The following is an 18,650-nucleotide window of genomic DNA, read 5'->3' on the forward strand; positions in this document are numbered from 1 at the left end:
TAGCAATTTATGCCTCTCTCTTCACCTACCATGCTCTGTGAGCTGCTTGCTTCATTTAATTCATATTTGTATTTGTACTGTCTTTCATACCTATTGTAGTACCTCAGTTCATATTTCTTGAGTGACTGTGTGCAGTCTAGGGAAAGGAGAAAGTTTTGTTTTCTTATAATCTGTGTTTATTTATTCTTCTCTTTCTTTTTGTAACTATCAGTAGGCTTTATATTTGTTATGGAATATTTTTCTGATTCTGTTATTATTTATACCCGTTAGTCATTTCTGAAATTGTTGACAGCCTTCTGTTAACCATTTCAGTTAATTTAGGATCCCTTATGTCTTAATGATCATAATCTTAACTCAGTGATTTATTTCCTGATTCTAGTCTCCCTTTTTTTAACTGTTTTTTTTTGGGTTTTTTTAACCTCTTAAGGTTCTCCACTAATAGAACCATAGATTTGAGATATTCTTAAAAGGAAGCATTCATTACCAGAAGCTATCATGAATTTGTTAAGTCATATTGGATAAGCTCAGTTTTTTAAAATGAAGTATATGAACTGTTGATACGTATTACAAAATGATAGGTTACTTTCTCTGTCAAGCTAGAAAAATGGATGTATTAGTAGGCTCAAGCTGCTATAACAAACTACCAAAGATTAGGTGGCTTAAACAAAAGAAATTAATTTTCTCACAGTTTTGGCGGCCAAAAGTCCAAAGTGCCATCAGTTTATTTAAAATAAGTAAATTGTATTATTTATTTTTAACTTTCCCAGTTTTATTGAATTTATATTTTGTTCTATACCATCATTCACATATGCATTTAGTCTTTATTGTACATTGTTAGATTCCATTCTTATCATATTTTACCTTTCGTTTTTAAGTTGAATCCATTGTTTGCTATGATGGATTTCTTGAACAAGTAATTTGTTCAAGAAGAATTCCTGGGTGTTTTATTTTTGAAATTTTAACTGCTGACATTGTTTGCTTTATAATTAGAGGCTTATCTTTGGCAGAGATTTTAAAAAATCACAAGACTTGGTAGTGGGTTTCTCCATTTTTCTTAGATGGAAATATGCTGTGGAGAAGTTGAGGCCAGCCTGCAGATGTTTTCTGGCATGACTACTTGCCTGAAAGATTCTTTATGTCTGACCTTCAGTAACTTAATGAGGATATGTCACCATGTTGATCATTCAGTATCTGTTTTGCTTTGATGATATATTGTTTCTTGGGGCAGATTTAGGTCACATTTCATTTCATGGAAATATATTATATTTTATACTGCTTTTGTTGTTCAGTCACTAGGTAATATCCAACTCTTTGTGACCTCATCTTCTCTGTCCTTTACTATCTCCCTTAGTTTGCTCAAACTCATGTCCATTGAGTCAGTGATGCCATCCAACCATCTTATCCTCTGTCACCACCTTCTCCTCTTGCTCTCAATCTTTCCCAATATCAGTGTCTTTCCCAAAGAGTCAGCTCTTCACATCAGGTGGCCAAAGTATTGGAGCTTCAGCTTCAGCATCAGTCCTTCTAATGCGTATTCAGGGTTAATTTCCCTTAGGATTGACTGGTTTTATTTCTTTGCTGTCCTAGGGACTCTCAAGGGTCTTCTCTAGCACCATAGTTCAAAAGCATAAATTCTGTGGTGCTCAGACTTCTTTATGGTCCCACTTTCACATCCATGCATGGCTACTAGAAAAATCATAGCTTTGAGTATATGGATATTTGTCAGCAAAGTGATGTCTCTGCTTTCTAATATGCTGTCTAGGTTTGTCATAGTTTTTCCTCCAAGACAGAAGCATCTTTTAATTTCATGGCTGCAATCACCATCTGCAGTGATTTTGGAGCCCAAGAAAATGAAATCTGTCAATATTTCCAGTTTTCCCCCATTTATATGCCATGAAGTGATGGGACCAGATGCTGTGATCTTCCGTTTTTGAATGTTGGGTTTTAAGCCAGCCTTTTCACTCTGCCCTTTCACATTCTTCAGGAGGTTCTTTAGTTCGTCTTCACTTTCCGCCATTAAAGTGGTATCCTCTGTATAACTGAGTTTGTTGATACTTCTCCCCGCAATCTTGATTCCAGCTTGTGAATCTTCTAGCCCAACATTTAGCATGATGTACTTACTCTGCATATAAATTAAAAAAGTTAGGGTGACAGTTTACAGCCTTGGCGTATTCCTTTCCCAGTAACGCTGAACCAGTCTGCTGTTCCATATCCAGTTCTAACTGTTGCTTCCTGTCCTGCATGCAGGTTTCTTAGGACCCAGGTAAGGTGGTCTGGCATTTCCATCTTTTTAAGAGTTTTCTACAGTTTGTTGTGATCCACACAGTCAGAGGCTTTCATGTAGTTAGTGAAGCAGAAATAGATTTTTTTAATAATTCCTTGCTTTTTCCATGATCCAGTAGATCTATGCAATTTGTTCTTTATTTCCTCTGTCTTTTCTAAATCCATCTTATACATCTGGAAGTTCTTGGTTCACATACTGCTGAAGCCTAGCTTGAAGGATTTTGAGCATTGTCTTACTAGTATTTGAAAAGAGAGCAGTTGTAATATAATTTGAATATTCTTTGGCATTGCCATTCTTTGGGATTGAAATGAAAACTTACCTTTTCCAGTCCTGTGGCCACCACTGAATTTTCCAAATTTGCTGGCATATTGAGTGCAGCACTTTCATAGCATCATCTTTTAGGATCTGAAATAGCTCAGCTAGAATCCCATCATTTCCACTAGCTTTATTCATAGTAATGCTTCCTAAGGCTCATTAGACTTCACACTCCAGGATGTCTGGTTCTAGGTGAGTGACCACACCGTTGTGGTTAGCTAGGTCATTAAGACCTTTTTGGTAAAGTTCTGTGTATTCTTGGTACTTAATCTCTTCTGTTTCCTTTAGGTCCTTGCCATTTCTGTACTTTATTATATGTTGTTATATTGCCTTTATTATATAATTATATTGCCATTTGTGTCTTTTATTATATGCTTCTGATATATCTTCCCTGGGGCTCAGACGGTAAAGCGTCTGCCTGCAGTGCAGGAGACCAGGGTTCAATCCCTGGGTCTGGAAGATCCCCTGGAGAAGGTAATGGCAACCCACTCCAGTATTCTTGCCTGGAAAATTCCATAGACTGAGGAGACTGGTAGGCTACAGTCCATGGGATCACAAAGAGTCGGACACGACTGGGCGATTTCACTTTCACTATATCTTGATGTTTAAACATTTTTTGTTTCCTTTTATTATAATTTTTCTCTGCATTTTCTTTGATTGTCTCAAACTTTTATATTTTTATCTGTGCCTAGCTGCTTCTTATTTCTTTATCAGTTTGGTAATTGTGTATGCTTTCATCACTAGTGAAAGCATATGCTACTTTTTACCTCTCTTCCATTTAGTAAGGTATTAGGGGGACAGGAGATGATGATCTCCAGCTTTACCATCTTTACTCAGTAATCACATTTGTTTTTGTCAGGATTATTTTACTGTTTCTTTTATATATTTATATTTCTATAAGACCTTATAAGGACTCTGTGGTAATCTTTGCCTGTTGTCAGGAAAGTACTGGATTTCACTATGGTAGGAAATATAGTTAATTGAATGTCTGAACTCAGAAGCTCCTGATTTCACTTAGTATTATCTTGGAAGATTTCCCGTAGAACCTTATCCTATTGAACATTTTTAGCAGTAATTTGGATAAAGAGGTAGAGAACATAGTCATCAAAGTTTATAAATGATATGAAACTGAAGAGGATTAGAGAGTAAATTTATTGGATGACAAAATTAAAACTGAATTTTTTAATTGCCATGATAAAATAGGATAGTCCAAATAAAATAGAACAATATTTAGTGGTGGAACTTAGAATATCTTTCTTGGGTTAAAACATTAAAAAAGAATAAAGGAGACATATCTTAGCTAGATACAGTGAAACTCTAGAATGGAACTGGAATGAGATCTATTCTCTGTCATTCCAGGAAAAAAAGAACTAGTGAGTTGAGTTAATATTAGGAACCATCATGAACTGTGAAAAGATGAGCAAATCTCCCCAGGAAGCAAGTTTTCTGTCCTGAAACTATCAGTAGAGTCTGAAATGTCATTTGCTTGGATATTTCGATTGGGGAAGTTCAAAAATTAGATTTACATTTATATGGGTATATATAATATGTGTAATATACTTTACTCATTATTTATTTATAGATAGGTAGGTAAATAGTCTGAATTGTATGTTTTAGTAATTACAAAAGACTTCCCTGTCTTAGAGATTGTTTCAGTTGTATTTTTATGAACCTTAATGTTTAGTACAACAGGTTGTTTTCTTTCAGAATTCTTTTAAAGTCATCTCATTTTAAATGTTTGGTTTTAGTATATCTTGTATCATTGCAATTGAGAGATATTAATTTAAAAGATTTTTTAAAAATTTAAATAAATAGTCTAATAGCCTGCCATTGTCAGAACTGAAATTTTAATTTCTTATTATTCACACTTTCCTCAAAGAAAAACATTCAAGAATCAACTGCGCAGCTGATAACACTGCATGATATGTTAGAGGTAAGTGTTTTGTGTAGTTGTTTTGTTTGAAGATTTGTCTTGAAGATGTCCTGATTAGTGATTTATGGACAATTATACAGAAACTTGGGGCTTCCCAGGTGGCTCCGTTGTAAAGAATCCACCTGCCGATGAAAGAGATGAGTGTTTGATCCCTGAACAGGGAAGATCCCCTGGAGGAGTAAATGGCAACCCTCTCCAGTATTCTTGCCTGAAAAATTCCAATGGACCGAGGAGCCTGACCAGCCACAGTGTATGGGAATTGCAAAGATTTGGATGCAACTGAGTGACTAAGTACAGGCACATGCTCTGGTATGAAAAAGAAAAAAATGCTGCTTTAGTTTTTAAGGTATACACCAGATTTTATTACATATATTAATTTATCTTTAGTATAAAATTAGTTTCTATTTTTTGTGTAGTAAGAAAGAATATTTTTTAAGAGAAGGTGAAACTAAAATCTTACCCTTAATTGTATTCTAGATTATTACTTTAAGAAAATTTTTCTTTCTGGCTTGCTTCACTCTGTATAATAGGCTCCAGTTTCATCCACCTCATTAGAACTGATTCAAATGTATTCTTTTTAATGGCTGGCAAAACCGATACAATATTGCAAAGTAATTAACCTCCAATTAAAATAAATCTATATTAAAAAAAAGAAAATTTTTTATGATGTTATTTAGTATCTACACAGTGAAACCCTTTGCTGTTATGTAATCTATACGTGTTTTCTCTGCCTGACATTTGCTTTTTTTTTTTACAAATATCTTTGACCCTTAAAAAAAAGGGTTCAAAGATATTTTGAACTTTGGCCAAGTTATCAACTAAAGTATTAAATACTTTAGATCTTGATATGATGACCTATTGCAAGTTGGATGAACAGAAAGGTAGATGGTCTATGAAGAGCTGTTTAACAATCAATGTGGGTTTTTAAAATGAGTGATAATTTTAGAACAAAGTGATTTCAGAAAAGTTGCTTCATAGTAATTTTATGAAAAGTCTTTATCTAGTTAAAGTCTTCATTTATCTAGGTAAGTGTTTTTGATACTAACGTCTTTAGCTAAGTGGTTTTGGTACCTCTACCTTCTTGTTCACCCAATTTGGAATAAGTTGTCATATCAAGATCTAAAGTATTTAATATAGTTGATAATTTGGCCAAAGTTCAAAAACTTTGGGTCAAAGATATTTGTGAAAAAAAAGTAAATGTCAGGCAGAGAAAGCATGTATCTTTGATACCTCAGGATTTCTTAATATAGATTATTATTACTTTGAACAGCAAAATACAAATATTTTTTAGATTGTAATTTGAATCTTTCAGCATATTCCAGTTTACTTACAATTTATACTGAAACTAAAACTACCATTTCTCATGGATGACTTGACATTTTTTAAAATAAACATTGTCGTATATATGGCAAATATTGACAGTTAATGCAGAAATACATCTGTAATTTTTGAATAGTGTACTATGAGATACCATATAAAGCTTAGATCTAGGAACCATTACATGCCAAGCCTTGTATTATCAATGATAATTGTAAACTAAATTTATACTGCTGTTCAGTGAAAAGTAAAATAATATAAACATATTGACTTTAAAGTAGAATTTTTAACATTTAATTATTTCTGGCATTTACTAGGATTTTGATTGATATTATTTTATGTAGCAGTGAAAAGTAAGATTTTAAATTATATTAAAATGTGAGCAATTGCTCTAAAATGGAAATAATATCTTATTCTCTTATGATCATACCTAAAAGAAATGAGACCAACAGCTTTCTTCTCCAGGATGTGGTTCTAGAAATAACTAAAGTTAGAGAATTCCCTGGTGGTCTGGTGATTAGCATTCTGGGTTTTCACTGCCACAGTTCGTGTTCAGTCCCTGGTTGAGGAACTGATATTCTACACTGTCACCGCCAAAAAAAAAAAAAAAAAACCAAGCTAAAATTTATGACAGGTGAAATTTTTCTTTAAGAATTATAATGTTAAAAAACAAGAATAGAGGTGTTGATATTATCATGAAATGTGATTGAGATGAGAACTTAATAGTTTAATTATATTTCTATGACACATTTACTATTGTTAGCTGTTAAGTCATGTCCGACTCTTTTACGACCCCATGGACTATAGCCCGCCAGGCTCCTTTGTACATGGGATTTTCCAGCAAGAATACTGGAGTGGGTTGCCATTTTCTTCTCCAGGGGATCTTCCCGACCCAGGGATCAAACACACGTCTCCTGCATTGCAGGCAGATTCTTTATTTAATGGTATAAATTTTATTTTTCCTTTTCTGTGTTTCTTAAAATAATGTCTTTACGTGAAAACTTTGGCATGGCAGTTCGAAGATATGGATTCTAATTCATTATCTTCTACTAATTATGTACCCCTTGAATCTTTTAACCGTTATGAATCCTGGTTTTGTAATTTTTGAAGGCACTTTGTGGGAACTGAGGAGGTAGAGTAATAATTGATACATATTTAACATTTTTCACTATATCTCATAGAACATTAATGTTCAGATATTAATGTGTGTTTCTTACACAACTTTTCTAATGCCCTGAATCTGGGAAAGATGGGTCATTCTCAGTGCATATTAGTATCTTTCTTGAGCTTATTTAACCACAGGATCCTGTTACTCCATGCTAAGAGCATTGCTAGGGAGACCAATTTCATGGAATGTAGTTCAAGAAATATTAGTCTTATATAATTTACTACAGGTATTGAAAACTTCTCAGTATCCTTAGTGAAGAGATCAAAGTGTTTAAGATAATTTGAAGAAATAATGATGATAGAATTTTTGTTTTGAAGGTTTATCAGATGAATAAGTGGCTTTGAGTAGAGGGGGAAGGTTGGTGTTTTCTCTTTCCCTGAAATATTAAGACATGTATGCAATTTTTTGAACTTTTTTTTTAATCTGAAGAAATGGTTATAACCAAATTTCTAACATAAACAAATTATTAATCTTGAGGGGAGAATTGTAAATGCTTTTAACAAGTTTTTAGGAAATGTTTTAAAAATTCAGGTACAAAGATTCATTTTAAAGCTATTTCCGTTTAGTAATATTTGTAGTTTTTTTAAAAAGAGAATCAGCTATTTAATACATAGAAATTATGATTAAACAATTATTCAAAGAAAAGAGATCAACGTTCTTTGGCTAAAAAAAAAAAAAACTGCTTTAATATATCTGTATCAATTTTTTTTCCCAAGTAAGATATATCTTGAATGGTGTTTTTTCCTAGATTCTTTTAAATAGATTATTTGGTGTTCCACATGACCCATATGTTAAAATTAGTGATTCTTTTTGGCCACCTTATATTGAGCTGCTCCTGCGTAATGGAATTGCCTTGAGACATCCAGAAGATCCAACCCGAATAAGATTAGAAGCCTTCCATCAGTAAAAAGATGGTGTTTTTTTCACACAGTACATAAAGAATCTTGTCATTCAAGGATAATGGAAACACTGAGAACTGCTTGGATAAAAAATGTTATTTGCTAATCAAAACGCATAATATAGTCCATTTTCCTTTCTTGCTTAAAATGACTCATGCTGCCATCTACTATTCATTTAAAAATGATAGCTTCATAGTCAGTCAATGCTTTTGTGTTTTCAACTGAGTTGACAAGAATGTAAGTAAAAGACATTCTAGACTTTATAATACTTTAAATATACCTTACTTCTGCACTATTCTTTGGAAAATTCTTTGTTAATTATATTCCTAATGTAATGTTTTTCTTTTAAAATATATGCCAGTTTATTTTATGCATTTTGAGTTCTATTTGGTGCTTATATCCTGTAAATTTATAAATTATGGTGAAAGGCCATAATTTGCTGGAGGTTAAAAAACTGACTTAGTATCTTAATGTATAATGTAGCATAATTTTTAAGTATATAGTACATCTGTTCCATGTATACTACAATATTTCTAGGTTTGTTAAAGATTGGAATATTAAAAAATAATGAATAAAGGTAGCATGAAAGCTATCTTAATGTGTATTATAAGTAATATATATATTAAACCTTTCTTCATTCTGTTAATTATTGCTAATGATATTGTGTTTGTGAAATTTTGTTAATCCTCTGTGACTTTTCTGTAAATAAAATTCTCATTTAAAATTCTCTAGCTTTTTTGGGGGTGTGGCATGATATTTTAATAAATAGCCTTTATCATAGGTAGATAAGTGACAATATAATTATACTACATATAAGGTAAACTAGAGAATTCCAAACACTTTTTGTGTCATTAGTTTTCAGAGTGGACTTGGTGTATATTTTTATTTTTGAAATTGATTTCTACTGCATTGTATTATTCAAGTTTTTTATTTACCTTGAATACTAAGTCTCTCTTAAAACAGGCAAAAACTTACAAGTATACCATGTCCCTTTTGTAACAAATACAAATACTGTTATATTTTAGAAAACTTGTAAGTTCTTTCTCGGGAAGATGACATACAAAAATACCTTCCTAGAATACTCTAATTGAGATTCAAAGGAATGAGCAACTTACTATTCCTTGAAGTTACTAGAAAAAGGCAAAATGGTGCTGGCAGTATAAGTTTGACAGTATTTCTACAAAGCAGATAATACTGTTGTCTGTGAACTTCTCTGTGTTGCAAATTACAGAAATAAATAGATAAAAGCAGTAAACAATTTGATGATTTTTTGATGTCTTGATTTCACATTTATGTAATTTAATTTATTTATTACTTTTGGCGTACTGAGTCTTCATTGCTGTGCGGGCTTTTCTCTAGTTGCAGCAAGCGAGAGCTACTCTCTAGTTGCGGTGCACAGGCTTCTCATTGTGGTGGCTTCTCTTCTTGCTGAGCATGGGCTCTAGGGTGCATGGGCTTGTGTAAAGTTTTAAAGAAAACTATGATGATTGCATCCTACTTTTTAATTTGCTAACCCAGCCTTCTTATATAGCACAGTTTTTTGCCCACTTTTCATCTCAATCATAAACAAAGTAAATTACAGTAGAATTAGTCTTGATTTGTACCCCATCTAAGCTTACAGGCCTCTAAGGGTTTTTGTTGTTGTTGTTGTTGTTGTTGTTTTGTGTGTGTGTGGTTTTGAGTATGTTGGAGAAAATGTTTCAGTTTTTGAGAACCTGTATGTAGGGGCCATCACTATTGATCCCAGGAACATTAAGAGGGTAATGAGTATTATGAATAACTGTTCTCCTAAATGTTATAAATTAGATGAACTGGACCAATTTTATGAAAGACACAGCCTACACAAGGAAAAATTGCCACTTTGTATAAGCCTATGTATTAAAGAAACTGAAAATAGTTATTAAACTTTCAAAACAGAAAACATCAGACCCAGATGGCTTCATTGGTGAATTCTATCAAATATTTGAGATGAAAATGATGAAAATTCAGTACAGTCTGTTCCAAAAAATAGAAGCTTATTACATTACCCTAATACCAAAACCAGACATTACATTATCCTAACACTAAAACCAAAGACTTTTAAACAGATATCTTTTATGAACACAGGCACAAATATCCTCAACAAAATAATCAAATTCAACAGTATATTAAAAGGATTATGCATCCAGCCAAGTGGTATTTATTCCAAATATTCAAGACTGGTTCAACATTCAAATATCAATTAATGTAACGCATATATTCTCAAAATAGAAAGTAGAAAAATCATGATGACACCAATAGGTTATTAAAAAGCTATATGACAAAATTGAATACCTATTCATGATGAAAGCTCTCAGCAAGCTAGAAATAGAAACTTCCTTAGCTTGATAAAGAACATCCACAATCTTGTACATTATTACTTATTCTTTAAAAAAAAATTATAGAAAACACAGCTAACATGCTTAATGATGAGAAACCATATGCTTTTTCTCTAAGATCAGGAACAAGGCAAGAATATGTTCTCTCACCAGTGCTATTCAGCATTGTACTGGAAGTTGAATAAATTTATATGGAAAGACAAAAGACGCAGAATATCTGCCATAATGAAGAAGAACAATGTGGAAGAACTGACAGCAACCTTAAGACTCATTGTAAATCTGTAGTAACCAATATTGTAAAGTTGGTGCAAAATCAGATAACGGATCACTGGAACAGAATAGAGAGCTCAGAAGTAGACCCATACAAATATGATCGGCTAATCTTTGACAAAGAGGAAAGGCAATCCAATGGAGAAAGCTCTGTCTTTTTCAACAAATGGTGATAGAACTGTACATGCACATACAAAGAAAGAAAACGGCACTGCCGTAGTGATGTTACACCTTTAAATTAACTCAAAATGAATCATAGACCTAAATATAAAATGCACAACTACAAAACTTCTAGAAAATAATAGAAAATCTAGTGTGACTTTGGGTTTGGTGAAGACTTCTTAAAAAATTGATAAACTGGATTTTATTAAAATTGAAACTTTTTCTGTTAAAAACACTGTGGAAAAAAACAGGAAAAAATGTCTGCAGAACACATATATCAAAAAGATAAAAGATAGAACTCACCAAAATACAGTAAACTCAACAATAAGGGCAAACATCCCAATTAAAAAGAGGGCAAAATGTCTCAACTGACTCCTGTCCAAACAAGATAAACAGCAAGTAAGCAGATGAAAAGATTTCCACATTGTATGTCATCAAGAAAATGCAAATTGAAAAGCAATGAGATAGCACTAAATACCCATTAGAATGACCAAATGCTGACAGTGTGGAGCAACAGGAACTCATGTATTGCTGGTGGGAATGCAAAATACAGTCATTTGGAAAAAACTGTACTAAGCATACTCTTAATATACAATCCACCAATTATGCTTCTTGGTATTTACCCAAATGAGTTGAAAACTTACATTCACACAAAACCTTGCACACCAATGAGTTTAGCAGCCTTTTTCATGATTGTCAAAAATTGAAGGCAATCCAGATGTTCTTCAATAATTGAATGGACAAATCATGGGACAGTGGATTACAATGGATTATTCAGATATAAAAAGAAATGATCAAGCCACAAGAAAGGATGAAGGGAACTTAAATGCATATTCTTAAGTGAAAGAAGGCAATCTGAAAAGCCTACATAGTGTATGATTCCAGCTGTATGATATTCTGGAAGAGGCAAAAATATGAAGACAGTTGAAAGATGATTGATTGTGGTTTTAGGGGATTGGTAGTGGATGGAGAAGGCGATGGCACCCCACTCCAGTACTCTTGCCTGGAAAATCCCATGGACAGAGGAGCCTGGTAGGCTGCGGTCCATGGGGTTGTAAAGAGTCAGACACGACTGAGCGACTTCACTTTCACTTTTCACTTTCCTGCATTGGAGAAGGAAATGGCAACCCACTCCAGTGTTCTTGCCTGGAGAATCCCAAGGATGGGGGAGCCTGGTGGGCTGCCGTCTATGGGGTCACACGGAGTCGGACCTGACTGAAGTGACTTAGCAGCAGCAGCAGGGCAGGAGGGGTGGAATGAATAGGTGGATTACAGAGGATTTTAAGGGCAGTGAAACTATTCTTTATGTTAACTCTATTGGTGGATATTTAACATTATGCATTTATTAAAACCCAGCACTATACAAAAAATGAAACCTGATGTAAACTAGGGACTTTAGTTAATAATGTATCAATATTAATTCTTCCGTTTTAACAAGTATAACACCAAATATAAGATGTTAATGATAGTGGAAACTATGGGCAAAGGAAAATGAAGTATATGGGAACTGAGGAAATGGAGAAAGATTTTTCTTACTAATTAAAAAAAATAAACATGAAGAAATGGTTTGTGATGTCCTGGTGGGTGTTATTACATCTGCATGAAACATCTACGACTCTTTAGCCATTTTGTAAGCGTTTGGAGAGCTGCCATGGGAGAATCTGGCATATTTAGTATGGCAGTATCTCAAAAAGTAACAAATCCTGATGTTATTGAACCAGGTAATTGACCATAGAGCTGTGGTACTAGGGAGCATGATTTACAAGAAAATACATTTTCCTTCTGAGGCAGATTTTTTTGTTATTGTTTTTTGAAACAAAAGTCATTCTACCAATGTAACCAAACCATCAAATGGAACTTTAACTTGCTGAAATTGATTTTATGAAACAGTCTGACAAAGACTTTAAAATGTGTATTTTGAGGTTGCTGGGAGAAATTAATTTTTTCCATTTAAAAAGGGCCCAACATTGTAATACAAAAATAGGAACAAATGAAACAACATTTGGTTATAAATAGGAATTAATTGTATGTCCGATTATGATTAAATATAATGACTTAAATACAAATTCTACAAGTAGGATAAACTCTTGACTGGATAGAGTTACAGATTGATTCATTTAATTGAAAGATAATTTGAAGAATTCATCCAGAAAAATTAAAAAAAAATATGAAGAGCAGATAAAAAAGAACAAATTGAGGCACTTCGACATAGAATTTCCTGTTGGAAAGAATAGCAGAAATGATTGTTAAGCAATATTTGAATAGATAATAGCTGGAAACTTTTCTGCAGAAGAACTGAAAGCCTCAGAAAAATGTACACTGAATACTGTGCATGATAAGCAACACTGTGAAACAGTTTAATAAAGCTGTAAAATATCAAAGAAAGAATTTTCAAAGATACTAAAGAGAAAAGATAGTTTACAAAGGCAAAAACAGAAATTATTCATTTGCAAAAATAGAAAGGCTGGGTGGGGGTCTCTATATGGTTTCTTCTATAAGAACACTCATCCCATTTATGAGTGTTTTATCCTCATGACCTAAGCATCTCCTCAAAGCCCCACCTCCTAATACAGTCACATCAGACATTAGGATTTCCTGAAGTTGGGAGAAATCAACTGAATTGAATGTTGTTGGAGTTTAAGTGAGAACTAAGAAATCGACCACAAAATTTGTCTACATGTATGTCCAAAAAAATCATTATTTAGACTGCACTGAGTTCTCTTGTTTGAAGCCCAAAGTACTATTAAATTACGTAACTTATTGCAGTCCATCTGTAACTCGATTGAGGGGAAGAACTTTGCCTTTTATTTTTATACTCTTTTGCTGTCTGCACAGTGCTGAGGAATAGGCAGTTGTTATTGGCATATCAGGGTCTTTGCTGTTGTTCAGTTGCTAAGTCATGTTGGACTCTGCGACCCCATGAACTGCAGCACACCAGGCTTCCCTGTCCTTCACTATCTCCTAGAGTATGGTCAAACTCATGTCCATTGAGTCAGTGATGCTATCCAACCATCTCATCCTCTGTCATCCCTTCTCTTGCCCCCAGTCTTTCCTGGCATCAAGGCCTTTTTCTTTGACTTTTTCTTCTCCTTTCTGAATGATAGATATTTGTATAATACAGTTAAAAGTAATTGGTTATACACACACTTTTCTTAGCAAGTTTTAAAAAAAATCTCATACTCAATAAGTTAAATAAAGAAAAAGGTTAAAGTGAAATTATTTTATGCCACTATCTGTAGTAAAAAGTTTTGGATATAAAGGCCGAAATTATAAAGTAAAACACAATACATGAATTCTAGTGAGCTTTGCTCACCCATAATGTATCATTATATTGCTGATTGCAAATTTAAAATGTTTTTGAAATTGCCAGGTAAATGCTAACAACAAATCACTGTAATCTTTTTTCCTTTTTTATAAAGTTGCAAATTTTTTCAAGTATACAGAGATTAAAATGAATACATACCCATGTACACTCAATACCCTGAATTAGTAGCTGTTAACATTTTGTGATAATTCAAATTGTTTTGTTTTTCAAACAGAATTTTATAGATGTAGCTGATGCTCAGTTTGTGATCCTTAATTCCACCCTCTTTCTCTCCTAGGTAAGTATGATCCCTGAGATACTATGTTCTTCCTCTGCGTACTTTGGTAAGTTTGAGATATACATTTAGTGTTAAAAATATTTATAATTAAAGCTTTATATACATATAGTCATATATCTACATCCTGTCCCAGTTTGAATTATAATGTATCCTATTGCAGTATTTCAACTTCAGTTCAGTTGCTCAGTTGTGTCAGACTCTTTGCAACTCCATGAATCGCAGCACACCAGGCCTCCCTGTCCATCACCAACTCCCAGAGTTCACTCAGACTCACGTCCATCGAGTCACTGATACCATCCAGCCATCTCATCCTCTGTCGTCCCCTTCTCCTCCTGTCCCCAGTCCCTCCCAGCATCAGAGTCTTTTCCAATGAGTCAACTCTTTGCATGAGGTGGCCAAAGTACTGGAGTTTCAGCTTTAGCATCATTCCTTCCAAAATGTTATATAATTTATCCGTGTTGATGTGTGTGGATTTAGTCCATCATTTAACTGCTATATAATACTCCAATGTAGAAATAGAATACAACTTTTTTCCCCCTATGGATAGCCATTTTGGTTATTTCCATTTATTCACTGCTACAAATAATGTTCCCTTACTTATTAATGTAGATGTTCATCTGCAAGAATTTCTTAAAGTTATGTATTTAAAAATGAAATGGCTGGGTCAAAAATGCACATCTTCTGGATTAGATATTGCCACATTTGCTCTTTGTGGTGTTTGCACTTAATTTACACTTCCATCAACAATATATTAGATGTCACCTCACGCCAGTCAGAATGACCATCATGAAAAAGTCTACAAATAATAAATGCTAGAGAGTATTGAAAAAAGGGAACCCTGCTACACTGTTGGTGAGAATGTAAATTTGTACAGCCACTATGGAGAACAGCCTGGCAGTTCCTTAAAACTCTAAAAATAGAGCTACCATATCATCCTGCAGTCCCACTCCTGGGCATATATCTGAAGAAAACTATAATTCAGAAGGGATCATACACCCCATTGTTTATTGCAGCACTAATTACAGTATTTAAGACACAGAAGCAATCTAAATGTCTATTGACAGATGAATGGATAAAGAAAACGTGTGTGTGTGTGTATATATATATATAAATACATATATACAATGGAATACTACTCAACCATTAAAAAGAATGAAATAATGCCATTTGTAGTAACATGGATGGACTTGGAGATTATTATACTAAGTGAAGTTAGATAGATGAAGGCAAATAGCGTACGGTATCATTTATATGTGGAATCTGAAAAAAGACGCAAATGAACTTATTTATAAAACAGAAACAAGACTCACAGACATAGAAAATGAACTTATGTTTATCAAGGGGGAAGTGTAAAGGGTTATGTTTGTCACGGGGGAAGTATAAGGGGGAGGGATAGATTGGGAGTTTGGAATTGACATAAATACACTGCTATTTAAAATAGATAACCAACAAGGATGAACTGTTTAGCATTAGGAACTCTGCTCAATATTCTGTAATAACCTGAATGGGAATAGAACTTGAAAAAGAATAGATACATGTACATGTATAACTGAATCACCTGAAACTAACATGACATTGTTACTCAACTGTACTCCAGTATAAAGTAAAACATTTTAAAAAATAATAAATAATTTTTAAAAAGAGAAAAAAACCCCCAAAATATTACATGTCCAGTTTGTCCAGTCCTCCCAAACACTTGATATTATCAAATTGTAACATTTTTACCACTCTGATGAAAGAAACATTTTCATTTCTATGATTGCTAGCAAGATAGAACATTTCATTACTCATTTATCGGTCCTCAGGTTTTTTTCTCCTGCTTCTTTTCTGTTTATACCATTAAAAAAGTTTTTTTGACCTGTCCCTTATAGATTGGTGAGAGTTCTTTCAATATTCTTGATATTTATTAAGCTTCAGTTCAGTTCAGTTCAGTTTAGTCGCTCAGTCGTGTCTGACTTTGCGACCCCATGAATCGCAGCACGCCAGGCCTCCCTGTTCATCACCAACTCCTGGAGTTCACTCAGACTCATGTCCATCGAGTCGGTGATGCCATCCAGCCATCTCATCCTCTGTCGTCCCCTTCTCCTCCTGCCCACAGTCCCTCCAAGCATCAGAGTCTTTTCCAATGAGTCAACTCTTCGCATGAGGTGGCCAAAGTACTGGAGTTTCAGCTTTAGCATCATTCCTTCCAAAGAAATCCCAGGGCTGATCTTCAGAATGGACTGGTTGCATCTCCTTGCAGTCCAAGGGACTCTCAAGAGTCTTCTCCAACACCACAGTTCAAAAGCATCAATTCTTCAGTGCTCAGCTTTCTTCATAGTCCAACTCTCACATCCATACATGACTACTGGAAAAACCATAGCCTTATATTGTTACGATTTTTCTCCCGCTTTCTGGTTTATGCTTTTTTAAATGTTTTTAAAATTTTCATTAATAAATTTAAACTTACCAATCTTTTCCTTTATGCTTTGAGCTTTTGCACATTACCTAAGAAATCCTATAATAGTCTTTCAAAGATTAGAAGATATTTATTTTAACTAAGTCAAATTTAAATCCAGTCCTATTGAAAGAATAAAATGTTTTATATAAAAAGTGTATGGACTCTGGTTTTAATATCTGTGAGGTAAATTTAAAACTCATCATCTTTAGAGATAGTCACCTGCTTCAATTTAATAATTTCAAACCAACATAAAATCAGAATTCTTCATCTCATTTTTTTCTGAAAATACAAGAAAACACTAACTATAAGACATGGCTTGATTTTTAACTAAATTTAATTTATATGCTAATAATATATTAATAAACTACCTTACAATTTTTATTACCCTTAAAATTCCCTTGGTCCCTCTTTTCCGATTCTCAATCTCTTCTACCTTTGGTTTTCAGTCTCTGAAAAAATAAACACATGTGTGCATGAAAATATATGTATGTGTGTACATACAAGTTTCTTCCTCGCCCATATTTCCATTCATTTCATCTTTGATTTCCGGAAAGTGTCCATTCATTTACATTTAATTATATTTTTAAAACTTACAGGAAAAATATTTTTAGGTAGGGAGATTGCTATCAAGTCCACTTTGCTCATAATCTTTATTTCTTTCTAAAATTTTTAATTAATTATTTACTATTATTTTTTAAAGCCAAGGTGTCTCCCACTGAGAAATGAGTGCTTTGTATATACTCTTTTTATATTCCTTTCCACTGTGGTTTATCACAGAATATTGAATATAGTTCCCTGTTCTATGTAGTATGACCTTGTTGTTTATCCATTCTACATATAATAGTTTGCATTTGCCAAACTCCCATTCCATCTCTCCCCTACCCCAATTCCTCTATCATTTTAAAATGAAACAGTGAAAAGAGAAAGAAAGCTGGAGCGAAAACTTAGGGTCTAAGAGTAGAGGATTGTTCATGATAAACATTTTAAAGAATTTCTGTTGCAACTTAAATTCATTCAGGGTTTGATTTAAATTTGTTACATATAATTCAACTAAAAAATAATGTCTGGGTAGTGCACTAAAACACTTCCATGCTAATTGAAGTTGTTTGTATAGTAAAATATTAATACAGTGTTTACATTGCAACATAAGGAATGCATGTGGGCTTAGTTGCGTCCAGCTCTTTGGGACTTATGGGCTGTAGACTCCCAGCCTCCTCTGTCCATGGGATTCTCCAGGCAAGAATACTAGAGTTTGTAGCTATTCTACTTTCCAGGGGATCTTCCTGATCCAAGATTTGAACCTGGGTCTCCTGCATTGCAGGCAAATTCTTTACCAGCCTAGTCACCAGGGAACCCTGATAAGAAATGAGGAGGAACCAATAGATTAAAGTTACATGGTTACATGGGTAGCTTCTTTTTGTGAAAATATATTAGGATAACACTTTCATCAAGATATATTTATGTACTTTTCTTTATGAATATTCTACTTCATTACAAAGTTCTTTAAAAAGGAGACATAAGAGATCAACCTAATGCAATGTATAGATCTGATTCCAGTAAGTTTTTTAAGCCTTTATTTGCAATTGAGGAAATCTATAGTACTTAATGAAATTAAGGGATTGTTGTTTTAAGTCAATAGTGTAGTAGCGGCTATTTTTTTAGTCCTTATATTTTAGAAATACAGTAAATATTTAATGAATGAAATGAGATGTTATCTGAGTTTGGCTTTAAGGTAATCTAGAGGGATAGAACCAGTAATAGGAAAAGTGGACATGATTTGATACTTGTTAAGACTGGATAATGGATACATTGGGATTCATTGTACTATTTTTCTGCTTTTGAATGTGTTTGAAATTTCTGTCATACAGTGAAAATGTACACACACACACAGAGTTAAACTGAG

The 18,650-nt window shown here is 33.5% G+C and overlaps 1 protein-coding gene across 2 annotated transcripts in view; it reads left to right on the plus strand.

The window, feature by feature from the left end:
* Positions 1 to 9,162, plus strand: part of CENPK (centromere protein K) — a 37,533-nt gene extending 28,371 nt beyond the window's left edge. Inside the window, exons 9-10 of one of the 2 annotated variants that reach the window (XM_005694637.3) lie at positions 4,479 to 4,532; positions 7,766 to 9,162. In XM_005694637.3, coding sequence (XP_005694694.1) covers positions 4,479 to 4,532; positions 7,766 to 7,924 — 213 coding nt within the window. In that variant the 3' untranslated portion in view covers positions 7,925 to 9,162. The remainder of the gene's footprint in view (positions 1 to 4,478; positions 4,533 to 7,765) is intronic. The other variant, XM_018065508.1, reaches the window with a different exon arrangement.

The sequence above is a fragment of the Capra hircus genome, chromosome 20 (assembly GCF_001704415.2).
Source record: "Capra hircus breed San Clemente chromosome 20, ASM170441v1, whole genome shotgun sequence".
Classification (NCBI taxonomy): Eukaryota; Metazoa; Chordata; class Mammalia; order Artiodactyla; family Bovidae; genus Capra; species Capra hircus.